This window comes from Osmerus eperlanus, chromosome 15 (genome assembly GCF_963692335.1).
Source record: "Osmerus eperlanus chromosome 15, fOsmEpe2.1, whole genome shotgun sequence".
Lineage (NCBI taxonomy): Eukaryota > Metazoa > Chordata > Actinopteri > Osmeriformes > Osmeridae > Osmerus > Osmerus eperlanus.
Genome location: NC_085032.1, coordinates 9,051,950 through 9,067,611, shown reverse-complemented (window position 1 = coordinate 9,067,611; position 15,662 = coordinate 9,051,950). Strand labels below are relative to the sequence as shown.

General features: G+C 48.1%; 1 protein-coding gene across 1 annotated transcript in view; it reads left to right on the top strand.

Moving 5' to 3' along the window:
- The window catches only part of ptprn2 (protein tyrosine phosphatase receptor type N2), a 94,736-nt gene that overhangs the window by 29,148 nt on the left and 49,926 nt on the right, over positions 1-15,662 (top strand). Inside the window, exons 9-10 of the mRNA XM_062479084.1 lie at positions 1,499-1,585; positions 5,096-5,175. Of these exons, the coding sequence (XP_062335068.1) occupies positions 1,499-1,585; positions 5,096-5,175 (167 nt within the window). The remainder of the gene's footprint in view (positions 1-1,498; positions 1,586-5,095; positions 5,176-15,662) is intronic.

Here is a 15,662-nt window from a genome sequence, read left to right as displayed (position 1 = left end):
GCACAGCTGTTATCCCCCCCCCCCCCCCCCGCCCCGCCCCCCAACCGGGCTAAGCCTAACCTGCTTATCTGAGAGCTCCTGAGATTGTGTGTGCGCGTGTGCATTTGTGTGTGCGCGCTTGTGTTTGTGTGTGTACGACCAAGGACTGTTGGGATAGAGAGGGGATGGAGAAGAGAAGAGACAGAGAGAAACCCATGGGGGAAAGTGCTAGCATCAACAATCAAGTCACTCCTACAGCTCTCCCGTAGTCTGAATTACCGCAGAGGGAGGGAAACGTGTCTGGAATGGCTTTGTCCAATCTTTAACTTTGAAAGCTCTCCGAAGAGGAAAAAACAACACAAAACCTCACTTTCTTAAAAAGCGCGGTACATTAAGAATATCTAGGGTTCCCATACTATTCTGGCAAAATCTTATTTAGCTTAGCCAACATATGCAATCAAAACTATGAAAAAACCACAGAGTGCATGTTTCTCTTGTGACCTCTGTATTACCCAGAGGATGATTTGAACAAACTTCAGGTTCTTCTGCCTGATGAACCTGGGCAAAGTAGAGTTCTACACACACACATACACACACACATACACACACACGTACACATCCACTCCCATGCACACACAGCATCACACTCATATTTTCTTTTTATGCTCTCACATACGCATACAGTATACAAACCCTCAGACACACACACACACACACACAGCATCACCCACACACAGCATCACCCCCCCCCCCCCACACACACACACAGCATCACCCACACACACACAGCATCACCCACACACAGCAACACCCACACACAGCATCACCCACACACACAACATCACCCACACACACACACCCACACACACAGCATCTCCCACACACACAGCATCACCCACAAATTGCCTTTGTTTGGTCTATTTCCTTGGCCGATTTGCTCTTTGAGTGAGAGACCAGAAGACAGAGCTAAGATGAGGCTTTATCATACAGCCATTACACTTCACATCCATTCCATTTGCACGTTGTTATTCATCTCAACGTGTGTGTGTTTGTATGCAAGTGTGTGAGGAGGTACGTGTGGAGGGACAGAACTCCATTTGTGTTTGTGTGTCTGTGTGTGTGTGCACGCACATGTGTGCGTGTGGGAGAGAGGCCGAGGGAAGTGTGGCCATATGATACAGCCATTACACCTCATGCCGGTTCCATTTGCACCTTATTGTTTGTCTCATTGCTGGAAAATGCAGGTGATTTATCAAGCCTGAGGAAGCACCTGATCCCTATTCCCCAAGCACCCAGGCTTTTTTGCTTTCATTCGTCGTGCGTGTGAGCGTGTTGATTTATTGCGCAGGGTGTATATATCCATGTATGTATGTCCACCTGGACAGTGGAATGATCTGTTTGCGTGCGTGTGTGTGTACAAGCAGGAGACCTGTCCACCCTAGGGTGGTGCCGTGTGACTGGCTGTGGCGTTGGGTGGAGCTGCATGTCTGACGCCCAGCTGTGTCTGTGTCTCTCCCAGCTCCCTTCCCAACGACCAGGGCTTGGACCTGATGGAGCGACTGGCTCGACGCCTCAACCTCCGCCTCACGGATCTCCAACAGCTCTCGTACGTACTGCACACACACACGCAAAGATACACACACACACACAGTTCTCACAAACACACACACACACTCACAAACATACACAGGCATGCACACTCACATAATCTTGTTGGTGTCGAATAAGACGGTGGTAAACCATTTAACAATTCTGGCAACGTCTAAACCATGTTTGTGATGTTTTTCAAACATCTCAGAGCCGAGGGATGTGGATGAAGGTTGGCCAGACCCTGTGAGGACTGTGTGTTTGTGTGAATGCAGCTGCCGCAGTATCACAGCGAACTGTTGTTCTGACCTCTTTGTGTGTGTGCTTTTCTCTGGCAAGAGAAATCTACTTTAATAACCTCCAGATACCTCCTGATGCCTCTCTGTTGTAGTCCAGCCTTGTCTCCGTTGCTCACAAACGTTCCCCAAACACTCCACCAAACGTTCCCCAAACACTCCACCAAACGCTCCCTAAACACTTCACCAAACGCTCCCCAAACACTCCACCAAACGCTCCCCAAACACTCCACCAAACGCTCCCCAAACACTCCACCAAACGTTCCCTGAACACTCCACCAAATTCTCTTTGAAAACAGGTGTGTTTTGCCTCACCACACACAAATTGTCTGTTTGTTAGTGTCCATTGTTGCGCTTGTTGGGTGGGGGGGGGGGGGGGGTGTACAAGAGAAAGGAAAAGAGAGAGAGAGAATGAGCCAGAAGGGGGATATGCATGGCCAGTAGGACACTAACTTAGTAATGATCAGGTGAACTGGCCTTCAGCCCACAGCCCGGTCTCTGACAACGCTGGGCCTGGACGTCTGCACCAGAGACCAAGGAGGAGGCAGAGGAACTGTGGACGCCTGACACAGTTCCTCTGTCTGAAAGACAAGCCTTTCATGGCCGTTTAGTCTAGCTCGCTTTTCATCATGAACCAGAACACTAAACGGCTATACTGCTGCGAGACCTCCTGTCGTTACTCTAATTCAACTACTGGACCACGAAACGTAACTCCCTTAGCCCTAACCAGAACCAGTCATCGCATATCCACTCATAATAGTTCATGAGTAACCTGAGTGTCTGAAGATGACTTGCCATTTAAAATTGTGTGTTAATTGGCTTATTGCTAAAGTAGAGTTCAGTCTGTGAACTCCAGGTGTCTGTTAAGTGCTTGTCGGAGACTGCGGGGTTGGACTGTATTTTGTCTCATGTAGTGTCAAAACCCAAACTGTTTGTAACAACAGTAAAAGGATTTACTGATTAGAACTCATATGACCGGACTCATATGATCTTTAGATTTAACGGAGAGATAGTCCAGCAAGTTTCCATCAATAGCACATCTTTGAAATGACCCCCAATGTTAAATCACTGCTGTGAGAGTAAAAGAGAGCGAACAAAATCGAGAGAGAGAAACAGAGAGACAGACCGACTGAAAGACTGAGACAGAGACCTACAAATGGGAAGACACAATCGAGAAGATCGAGAATACGGCAGGGGGAGTGAGAGAGAGAGCGAGGGAACGCAAAACAGAAAGAGAAATCCCATTGTGAATGCCTAACCTCTACTTAAAATCCCACCCAGCAACATAGCTCTATTCTGCTCTCTGTAAAGGGGGTTTGAAGCAGTGTAGCCCTTTGTCAGACCCACTTTCCTCCTTCTCTTTCTATCAGGGATGAAAGCGTATTGCAGTAGAAGGAAGTGGGGGTGGATGGATAGGGGCTTATTGTATGTCTGCATGCTCTAGCGCAATGGAAGAGGGTATGAAACCCCGGTCTTTTGATGTGAGTGGTGGTCCTCAATCTGTTCAGGGTCTGAACACATGGTCTTCGCTGTCTCGAACTACGAGGGTCGGGACCAGTCGGGACACGAGAAGAGACATGCATCAGGTGATGCAGTCGGAGCGAAATAAAAATGAAGAGATTATTAAGTAGGAAGTGGTGTTTTTTTTCCTTGAGTTGAGGATGTATTGTGCCAACGTTATGTGATACGTTTATGTAAAAGGTTTGATAACTTCACTGGTGGACAGGTGACGTAAGGGGTTTACTCTGTGTGGCCAGTAGGGGGAGTTACTCCCTCATGCACAAGTCAAACTCTTCTGTGGGTAAAAACACAAACTCTCTCACACACACACACACACACACACACACACACACACACACACACACACACACACACACACACACACACACACACACGCAAACACAGTTGTTGCACCCACTAAGCTAATACGAAGTCCAGGCTTTCACAGTAATACAGCATTGCATGAAGTTGTGCAGATAACTTATCAAACTAGTATTATAGAGTAGTATTGGTCCTCCCACCCCACCACCTCACTGAGACAATATCTTTTGTCCATGGTAAAAATAAATAAAAAAGCATTTAATTTGAGGTGCATGAAGATTTCTGTCAGAATGTCAGGGGGAGTGAGAAAGCAGTAGGAGAGATTGGGGAAATATTGACTTTGCGAAGGCAAACAGAATCCAGGAGGAGGCATTAGAGAAGGACAATAATGTTTCTTTGGGAGATGCGGATGTGTGTGTGTGTGAGGGATTTCCATGCGGTGATCTATAAATACTGTAACCTTATAATAATACTGTAGTTCCTCTCACACCTGTGTGTGTGTGTGTGTGCGCTGGGAGTGCCACACATGACTGATGGGTCTGAACTTACAGTGGATGGGCATGTTGATGGATATGCTCTCATCTCCTACAGATTAAAACGAAAGGGGTCATTGCGCGCGCGCGTGTGTGTATGTGTGTGTGATTGCGGTAGTGCATGTTACATGACAGGTTCGGTACAATACAAGCCCCCAACAGTACATTGGATACCCACTAATCATTTCGCATTTGACATGCCGAGTTTTGAATTATTCCCACTAGCCCCTGCTCCTACATAAGATTTTCTTCTCCAAACCTTTTGAGATTTGAAGATCTTTTCACTCATTCGTTCAGTGTCTGGTGGATAGCCTGCTGTTGCAGTACGTTGCAGTAGGTTTCTCAGACAGCTCTATCTTTGCTGAATGAGTCTTTTAGAGTCTGGTGTAGATGTTGGTCTTTTTTTGCTGACCTCTGACTTCGGGGACCTAAAACATTTATACTTTGTAGACAGAGATGTGTGTGTGTGTGTGTGTGTGCTCGCTCTTGGCCAGACAGTGTGCTTTCCAGGGCAGACAGACAGAGGGTGCCCAGAGGTGAGCAGCAAACAGAGTTCACTGTGGCAGCTGCCAAGTTGCCATCTCTTTCATGCTCCACAGTGTTTTTGTCAAATGACTGTAAAGGTGAAAGGAAATAGCAGACCAGCTTCTCACGGACGCCCAACACCCTCCCCGGCTCTTTTGTATAAAAACGTACGTGCAAAAAAGAAACTTGTTGGTTAGGGAAGTCATCCTGACTTTCCCTACCTTCTTTCTCACACATTTTCTTTCTCCTTCGCTGTGATTTGATTGCTATCTGCAGGTGAGGAAGAGAATATCGAGGTTGAGGGTGACAGTGTTCCCCCCCCCCCCCATCCCCCCCTCTGCTTCTGTTTTTCAGGGTGCTGGGTCCGGCCGTGACCTTCAGAGTGGGGCCCAACCCTCACAATGTGAGCACTGCAGACATGGCCCACGTCGCAGGTAGAGGAACGCTCATTGAAACACACACACTCACACACACACCCATGTTCACAAGTGTACATATTCCCCCCCCCCCCCACACACACACACGCACTCACACATACGTACACGCACACACTGCTCTGAGACACAAGAGCCTGTAGCAATTGTATATCTTCTCACAAATAATGATCAACCCTTTGCTGAGAACCTTCACCATAGGGAAGTCCCAGTATCTCGTCCCAGTCGAGTACAGCAGATCCAGCACAGAGTGCCGGTCCTGTCCCGACATGTCCCCGTCGGAGAAATGTTATTAACACCGAGCAATGACAGATCCAAGATCAATTCTGGAGGCGATAACCAGAGAAAGTAGCCCATCGCTGGCTGCAGGGCCCTGTGTAGAGGAGGGGCTGCTTGGGTTCCCTGCCTCCCCTCTCCTCCAGCAGAGGCTAGGGCAGGCCTCCTCTATCTCTGTAAACACACAGTGTGTGTGTGTGTGTGTGTGGTGGTGGGGGGGGGGAAAGGGGGGTGCGGGTATAGGTTGGTGTGTGTGTGTGGGGGGGGTGGATAGGTTGACGGGGGGGGGGGGGGTGGCAGAGCTAATGCAGAGATGTGTTAAAAGAGTGCGTTGTCAAACCCCACACCTACACACACGCACACAAACACTGGCGCAGTCTGAACTAGGATCAACATGCTGGGCGCCGGGGCTAGGCGCTGGGGCTGGGCAGGCGCTGGGGCTGTCCTTGCTGCGGCGGCAGAATGACTTTGGGGGGGCGGTGAGCCGGCGAGCGAGAGAAGCGAGCGGCAGCCCGACTGTCAATATCACCCCCGCTGGATTGACGCCGAGCGAGAATATGTGCCGTGTTTTTATTGGCTCAGATGTGGCGACGTGTCCTCTGGTTCCTATCGAGCGGGATGTTGTGACTCTTTATCTCTGTACCGTGTCCAGGTTGAATGCTATTGTCATCGGTGGCCAGAAAGAAGACAACTATTTGGGTTTTGGTCAGCTTTGAGATATTTTGTCATGGGGAAGGCAGAAAAGTATATATTTTCTTCACTGGTAGTTAGGATTTAAATAAAAGATGTCATGCATAAATAAGTGTTTGCAAAAGAAAGCCAGTAGTCAAGTATATGTTTCTACTATGGAGAGTAGAATGAATGCAGCCCCTGAAATCAGGTGATGTTTCTCTCCATTTCTTTCAGACTATTCCTCTTTCTCTCTCTCTTTCTCTTTACACCCACTTCTCTCTGTGTTTATGTGGTCATGTGGTGCGGAGATGGGAATGTGTGGGTTTGTGCGTGTTGGGCATGTCAATGTGCGTGTTTGTGTGCTTCAGTGTGTGTGTGTTGAGCTTGTCAGTGTGTGTAGACGTGTGTGTGTGTGGCGGGGGGGGGGGGGGTAGCTAATGACAGTGACCAGCCTAGGCTGAAATGTCAGACCAAATGTTAAGTCAGCACGATCAGCTGCCTGACCCACATCGATGAATTATGAATGCAGTCGGAACCGAGGAGCCAGCTCCTGGAGTCGAGGAATTCTAACCACCACCTCAGACAGTTACGTGCTGTTTACACACTCTCCTCAACCTAATTCGAATTCAAAAACAAACCCAGCATACGATATTCAGGGCTGGAGGCGTTGCTGTCTTCTGTGCTCTTGTGGCATTGGCAGAGCTTTGCCCGGATCGTCCAACCGACAACACCAGAGAAGCAAAGATCAAAGATGGATTCGATGATAGTATTAAATTGGACGCAGTCACGTATGTTGATTTCATCCCCGGACCCACAGGGAGGCTGTAGGGTTGAGTGTGTGACTCCCAGCCCTACAGCTCATTGGGTACCCGATGCTGACCTGACCGTTCCCCACACCCCCCAGTCACACCCTTCCCCTCCCCTGTGTAGACGGTAAACTAAAACCTGTCTGTGTGTTTACCATGGCCTGTTTTTACATGGCTGAAGTTGAGATACAGGGAGAGACTTATGTCTTATTTAAGAACGTGTTCCAACGATAAAAAGTCTTATGTTCAAAGAAACATTCACTTCCTTTACTGTGCAGTAGCGTAAGCAGACATGACGACATCATTGCAATATGTTTGCAGTGAACACGTCCCTGGGGTGGATGGTTATTTGATAAATGTCTTCAATGTTTCATTGAGAACAACTCATACAGAGAGCAGCTAAACACATGGACAGTATGACGGGCCAGAGATTTGATATCTTTATGCTCTTGTGTTATGTTCAACTGGAAAACTGTCACACAAAGACCCGCTCTTGCTAATTCCTACTCTGTCAAAAGAGAGAAGGTTCCTGCTTTATTCAAACTATTCTGTAGTTGTGTGTGTGTGTCAGTGTGTACTGTATATACATATGTGGATGTGTGTGTGCTGGTGTATATGAGCATGTGTCTGTGTTGCCAGTCAAATCATTTATTTGAAGTTTTGATTAAGTCGGTCAAGTCAGAAGTCTGTAAAAAAGAATGTTCAAATGTGTCACTAACAAAAAATGTATTTCTCTCTCTCTCCCTCTTTCTTTCCTTCCCATTCTCACATATTCTGATATTGGTTAGAAGCCGTATACCTCTGAATCTCCAAACATGCAAATCACCCCCACCGGGGAAATTGGATCTGTCAAAATTGGTTTTGTTCACGGCCAAGCAACCTTTTTTTAGCCATGATAAATTTAATCCACTCCCTGTTTACTTTTGTTTTTTTTTCACGTGCCATTTACAGTATCTGAGGCTGTGGATGAATGTGGTACACAATTTATGGTAAGGCTATTTGACTGCCTTTGAGCTATTGGCTGTGAATATCTAAAACATGTTTTGTTTTTTAGAATCAAATTTTCGTCGTTTTAGCACAGACAGAGAGTCATGAAGATGTCCTCTGACTTTGTTCAGCACGGTTAGTCCTAAAGTTTTACACTGACCAGTCGACATCACACGGAAATATCCTTTCTTCCCACGCGCACAATTAAAACACGTTATATCAATCTCTAACCCATCGCCCCCACAATCCAGCCCTATGACCAGTCAAGACTCCTTACCCCTGTCCTCTCTCCCTCCTGCCACACAACACTCAGCCCAGGGCTCGAGGCACAACCATGCTACACGGTCAGGTATGACGAGGATGGGGTAGTGTGTGTGTGGGGGGGGAGAGGGCAGCTGCATAGAGGAGGACACCCCCCTTTGTCTGGGCTGTCATGGCCGAGTGACCCTGAGGGCCCCCGGCGACCCCAGAGGCCATTCCCCCGGCACGGTGTCCCCGGCCCTGGGCCGTGAGAACCCAACCCTCATCCCAGTCAGTGACGGCCCTGGGGGACGAGGGTGGAGGAGGTGGGGGAGGACGGGGGAGGCGTTAGGGGAGTGGCAACAGCATCTCTCTGGACCATCTGGAGCAGAGAGCAGAGACCCTGACACACTGCGGTCACCCCCCGACTCGCTTACTGACACACCAAGACAGAGGAGCGAATGGAGGCAAAGAAACGAGGGGATAGTGGAGAGATAATCATGAAGGGAATTAAAGGAGATCCTTCCAGACCGATAGAAGTAGAGAGCCAGCAAAAGAAAGGCAACCCCCATAACATACCGCACTGTATTTACCGCATTTCCTAACATATACATACTTTGTTCTAATATTCAGCGCGCGCACACATTAAAAGCAGTTCAGCTACAGGGTTGTACGACAGCGGGAATGTTGAACGGCGCTCTTTCCTCCAGCTGAGGCGATTAGCATAGATCTCCCACGCAGACAGAGCTGACCTTCACTCTGGCAAACACTTGTCAAAATGCCAAGCGTAATTACCTGGGCTCTTCACTAACTCTAATGGGGTTTACCCACCTGTGTCACTCCCTCTATGATACGATGCAGAGAGGCCTGGCCGCTGGAAAAAATTATGAAATTGCCATGTTTTGTTGTGAGCGATGGGATGTTTTCTATGGGAAAGGGACAATGCCTGTCCTTGGACAGTTTGAAAGGAGTGTGTGTGTGTGTTGCTGTTGTGTTAATAACTTGAACACAGTTGTGTTAGCGGCCCAATTTGTAGGACAATGCTCTTGGCTGTGTGAAATAGGATGCAAATTCAGTTTTTAATGACGGTGGTTTACACACACCTTCAGATACACGGTGGGTTTCCTCCGCTGGTCATGTGATACAGTGTTGTGAGGGACGCCAGCGTTTGTAGGTTGTTGCACCACAGAGCGCCACACCATGTTCTCTGGGTCGGATGGCTGGTTTTCTGTGTGTCCATGCCTTAACATCTGTATCAACGAGCGTAGAGGTCATACAACACCCTTCACTAGTCCGTCCCTCCCTCCCTCCCTCCCTCCCTCTCTCTCTCTCCGTCTCTCCGTCTCTCCATCGGCGGTCACCTCTCCTCCCCTCATCACTCGCTGCCCTCTGTGGTTGAGTGCCTGAGTGCGCTCAGTTCGGTGATCAAAGTCTTTCTCCCTCTCCTCTTCTTCATTGCCTCCGGCTGACCGTGTGTCTGGGCGTGTGTGTGTGTGTGTGTGTGCGTACGCGCATCAGCGCGTCGGAGGGGCATTCAGCGTGTGTATCCGCCTCGCTACAGAATGTGTGACTGAACTCCCCCCCATCCCTCCATCCCCCCCTCTCTCTCTCCCTCTCTCCGTCCGTTTGCTGTAGTCTCGCCGGCGTCTCTCTGTCACCTGTCAGTCTGCAGCCGCCCCTCCTGGCCTGCCGAGAGAGGCGCGCCTCACCGCGCTGCCGACGGATATTCGATACGACGCGTTCCACTTCGTTCTCCTTTCTCCCCCGTTTACACATTGTCCACCCCCCCCCCCCTCCCCCCACCCCCGAAATCCAAAAGTTGACCCGCTTCATGTACGGTGGAGGGACAGGGCTGTTTGCTTCTGGGTTAGGGAGAAGGTGCCGGTGCTCAGATGGTAACTTCGGCCATTTTAGGTTTAATCCTGCAAAAGAAAGAGGAAAATAATGCGGTGTATTCTTTGAATACCAGGGCACTAAACATCTTTGTCTAAGGTCTGTTGCAGCCTCATACTGTACCAATACCTTTCTTTCATCGCTGTGTTTCTCATTCAAGTTTGATAAAGGTAGAACACTCTATACAAACTGACAGCAGTATGGCCTCAATGAGGCATTTATTTTCCTAATAAGACTGGCGAGTTGTCACTCTCTGGGTAGCCTGTCTGAATAGAGGTGCTTGCAGGGTAACTGTGGAAGTGGAGATTGTGGAGCCTTTATTATGTACTGTAGAACTGTCAGAACATTGTATCTCAGACCCAGCTGTGTTCCCTCACCCATACCTGCTGCCTAACTAGCTCCAGCTCCAGTAGGTCCACCACAGAACAGCCAGCAAGATAAAAGGGAGAGAGAGAGAGTGTGTGTGAGAGAGTGACAGCGAGGGAGAGAGAGGTGATAGACAATGAATGTTCCAGCTCATGCATTGTATCGTACCACGCACCTTGCACAGTCACCTTTGTCCCGCTCAATTATTGATACACACACACACACACACACACACACACACACACACACACACACACACACACACACACACACACACACACACACACACAGCACACAGCACACAGCACACTCACATACACACACAAACATAAAATCCCACACTTACAAAGCTGCATCAATCCCCCACACTCAGGTGTTAGCCTAGCATCCTGGCGCGTGGGGTCAGATGAGCAGCCCTCCCTGTAAACACATCCACTGTGTCAACAGTTTGTGTAGGGAGGGAACTAAAGACTGTAACAGGCTCCTGTCACCAGCCATCCAGGCCTGAAGTGTATTAAAGGATCTTCGTCATAGACGGGGATTAGTGTTGCCCGCCATTGTTTTGTTTGCTAATTCCATCTCTAAGGTATTTGTAGAAAACAGGCATGAATAATTGAACGCGATTTCAGGAGAGGACGCAACAAACGTATCGGCGAGCAGGAGGAGAGAGATTAATGAGAGGGGGGAGGGCGGGGGGGGGAGCAGAAACGGCGAATTGTAAAGATGGAAGTCTGCAGTCAACCAGGCAGACGTGAAGATGGTAAATAGAAAAGTTATGCGCATTGTTTAGTCCAAAGAAATGTAGCTTCAAATGGTGGAAAGTGAAGGAGCATGATGGCAAACAATGAAGGTAACAGTGACCACCATGGCCTGCATATTAAAATGGAATCAGCACATTGTTCAGTTTGATCAATCTCTCCTGAATAAAACTCCAATTCCCCAACCATCATAGGCAAGGTCATGAATGATAGCGATGACAAGTACTTGGAAGTGTTTATCATTCATGCTTAGTTTTTCCACATCCTGTTGATAGCAGTACATGCACTCAACGCTGTCACAACGGCTCCTATCCTCTTCTGAACTCAGGCATGTAAGGGTGATGCTGGGCTCCGAGCCTTCCAGGGTTGAGGATGCACAGGCCCCCAACCCCTTGCCTTCATGGCCCACTCAGGAGCCCCTTTGAGCGGGCAGCTGCTTTGAGAAATGTGGGCTGTCTTCCAGTAGGAAGAACCGTGCTGGATAAGCTTGCACTCTCTGCCCCTCCATCTCTCCAGCCCTATCCCCCAGTGAGGGCTCTCTTGGAGAGAGCGAGGGCTTTGGCTCACAAGGCTCTCCAATCTGGAAGGACCGCTCCACGTGATCGAAGAAAAAGCTCTCGAACAGAGAACATCAGCCATTGGTTGAGTGTGTGTGTGTGTGAACCAAAGCAGTGCACGGTCATTCAAAACCTTGTGTACTCTGTGCGCCATGTTTGTTCGAGTCGAGGGGTCCTGTGCCAAGACGTCTGGATTTAACCAACTCTCGTACATTTTTTCGAGGAAAAAGACAAGGTGCGGAAACGAAACAAACGTATGAAAAGGTTTGAGGCTCCAGAGGTGTGGCTGGACGCTGGCCAGTTTGTTCTGCCACTTGGTGCATGGGAGGGGGCGGCCCTCCATGTCTGTCAGAGCAGCAGGTGGGGGGGGGGGGGGGGGGGCGTTGCAAAGACCAGGTGCCACCACAGGTCATTAAGGACGGGTCAGCTCAGAGAGGGGTGGCCTGAAAGCACCATCCATCCCTTCCAAACCTGTCGACGTGCGTCGCCACAGTGTTGTTTGAGACGCAGAGATAGAATCTCTTCTTGTCTCGTCCTTGTTTTGAATCCTGTCCATCCTCCTTGTTTGTTGTCATGGTTCTTTCTTTCTTTCTTTCATCTCCTCTTCTCCTTTTTTCCATTGCAACATCCTGTTATGCTCGACACGCCATTTTGTTATCACAGAATGTGCTTCATACCGGTTTCTGACAAAATGTATAACGAGCTAATGAAAGTTGGTGTGCATTTTGCACACCATTTTCCTATGGTGAATGTGTTTTCTTTCCGGTGTACAAAAGCACGCACACCCACACATATATACTGTATGCACACACACATACACACAGATACACACACACCGCAAAGCAAACTAATGGTGTTCAGTAGCAGAGGTCCATGGCAGTGAGGAGCGGTGCAGAACAAAAACAATTGGTCATAGCTACAAGAACAGTGCTTCGCCTTTTCTGATGTGCGTGTGTTGTGCACCACAGAGAGAGGGAGACGGAGAGATTGTGTGTGTGTGTACATCTTAATTTGTGCCAGTCCGCATATGCCTGTACAATATGTGTGTGTGTGTGTTTTCTCTCTTAATAGTGCAACCAGAGAGAGCAGAGTCTGCTGAAAGCACTGTCCATCTATTCGGGCTGTGGTTCTGTGAGCTACAAGTGGGGAAAAACAAAGACAGGCAGGCAACTTCAAAGCAGCCGGATGACATTTAGGGCCTTCTATCTTCAAAGCCCTATTTGCTTTTGTAGTTCCACTTTGAGTATAATTAATATATTTCTTTTTCCAAAGGATTAGGGCTGGTTGAAAACACAGCTTAGAATTCACTGGTAATTTCAGAACATGTTCAATAGAGAAAATATATACGATTCAGTGTAGGGTCCATCAGCATGCTTCTGCTTTCATTGCTAATAGATTCTATTCAATTTTGTCATCTTTATTCCATGCATTAATAGTACTCTTGACGCAAGGAAAGCGTACACATTTTCTGTAGGTGCAGAACAGGAGATACACAATTTTTACAAAAGCGAGTGTGTTTCAATTTAGACGACACAACTGTTTCCTCCCAAAGTAGCCACATGGTCCTCCTCAAATGAAGTCGTTTTAAAAAGCCGGGCATGACCCCCCCCCCCCCCCCCCCTTACGGCCAGGTTAAGGAGAGGTGAGTGGATACACTCGCGTCAGTCCAGCTCACACACTGCAGCAACCCCGTTGCCCCTTCTCTCTAATTTACACACCTGCTCCGGGAAGACCAAGAACAACAGACAGGTGTCCTATTTGCACTTATTTTAGCTATTCATCTGCTAGTTTGTTTGTTTGACAGACCTGAGGTGAAGTTCCGGGCCCTGTCATTATAGCAGATTATACTGTGAGTATGTAATGGGGTTGGGATTGTTGTCAAGGTCACTGTCTTCACCACCCACTTACCTGTGTGTGTTTGTGTGTGTGTGGTTGACCTTCACACCACCTCATGTGTATCACCGATGCAGAGATTCATGATAGCTAGATGGCTAAATATGCAGGATTCAAGAGCAGTCTGATTGTTGCAAAATACAATCTTGGCTGAACTGAGCAAGCACAAACCTGATCCCGACAGTAGTATCCAAGACACAATATTATACAAAGTGAAGTTGGGCTTGACTTGTTCTGAGATTCTGACATCCAGTGAAACCACCCTACTAAAAAGTGATGAGAATAAAGTGTCTCTAAATGCCAAAGTGTTCCTCTAGGAAACATTTCCCTGTAGCATCTAATAGCGGTTTTCCATTCATACTGTATGTGTGTGTGTTTGTGTGTAGGAGACTGTGTACCATAGGGATGCATTCAAAATAGGTCATCACTAATCCCCCCCGAAAAAATGAGCATTCTCTTGACGTGAACCCATCAAAAAACGAGAAAGAAAGGCTGATGAATTATGTATTAGTATTAAGAGGGATATCTCTCCCTCCCTTTCCCCCCCCCTTCTCTCTCTCTCTCTCTGTTTATCTCTCTTCCGTATTTTCCACCCTTTTTTCCTCTCTCTCCCTGTCTTTAAATCGATACGGTGCCGACTGTCACGGGTCAGTGGCCCGTGCGCACCGGGGCTTTTGGCGGCTCTGGGCGCCATGTCCCCTGGGAGACTCCTCGGGGGCGATAACTCGCTCCTATCTGAACCTCTTCTTAAAGTGACGCCCCACTTTCAATTTAACTCCAATATCCGACCAAGATTGACTCGCCGGAGACAATATGGAGAGGAATACATATATTGCACAGTCTTGAGGGGTTGGAGGGTGGAGGGCTGACGATTGTGGGTCGAGGGGTAGAAGCAAACGGAATACCTGTGGAGTTTTTTCAAGTGGAATTGAGTGTTGTGTTCCTTTTGCCTGCGTTATCCAACTTTAGTGTTCTCCGAATCCTCTTTTGTTCATGAGCAGGGTACATTTGCTGTCGTCTTGTAGTTGTGCTACTCTTAATATTCTGTAACATCAAAAGAGCACAGAAATGGTCTGCAGACAAAATATCTTTGTGGAAAAAAAATGAAAATGAAGAACTAGGAACAGTCCCGTAGAACCTCCAGCTGTAATGAGTCTTGCGACTGTCCCTGCCAAACAATGTGTGCACTTGTTTGTGTGTGTGCATCAATATCTAAATGCAAGCCTAATAACACCCTATACAGAATGAGCGAGTCCAATTACCTGTGCTAGGGCCACATCGAGAGTACTAAGGCCTCTGGGTTTAATCTGAGCACGTGCAGCAGTCTCTCGGCTTGTCAGCGTGGGTCTGATAGTGTCTCCCTGCAGTATGGGAGGTGTAGGAGCTGTTACATTATCACCTGGATGTGTGAACAGCAAACCAGTGACCTTTTCCTGGCGCCTGCACTACCTGGAAAACTCTCTTTCTCTTTGGGGACTTCTTTCCTCTTTACCTCTACCTTCCATTTTGTTGTTCCCACCCTTCCTGTCCTCTTCCTTCCACGTCCTCTCAGACTCTTTCGCTGTTTTCTGTTCTCTCTGCTCTAGTCTGTCTTGTGCACGCTCTCTCTCTCTCTCTCTCTCTCTCTCTCTCTCTCTCTCTCTCTCTCTCTCTATCTCTCTCTCTCTCTTTCTCCTTGACCATTTTTGCGTTGGAACTGACAGAGGTGTACTGTGGTCCTCCTCACAGGCGATACCGATCAGAAAGTCACGTTCTCTCTCTCTCTTTCTCTCTTTCTCTCTATATCTTTCTCTCTCTCTTTCTCTCTATATCTCTCTCTCTCACTGTCATCTGTCCTCAAGGTTATTTCTAGGACTAACCTACAATTCCTTAGAGAATAATATTGGAGTATACTTTGCTTCCATCCAATGCGATGCAATGTGTTCAGAATTGCTGAAAGGGGAGAGCTGTGAGTGTGTCTGGGGCGGGGGGGGGGGAGTAGTTAAGAAACTGCTCTTTTAGTTGAGTGGCATCATGAAATAAGGATTGTGTGCGGCCTG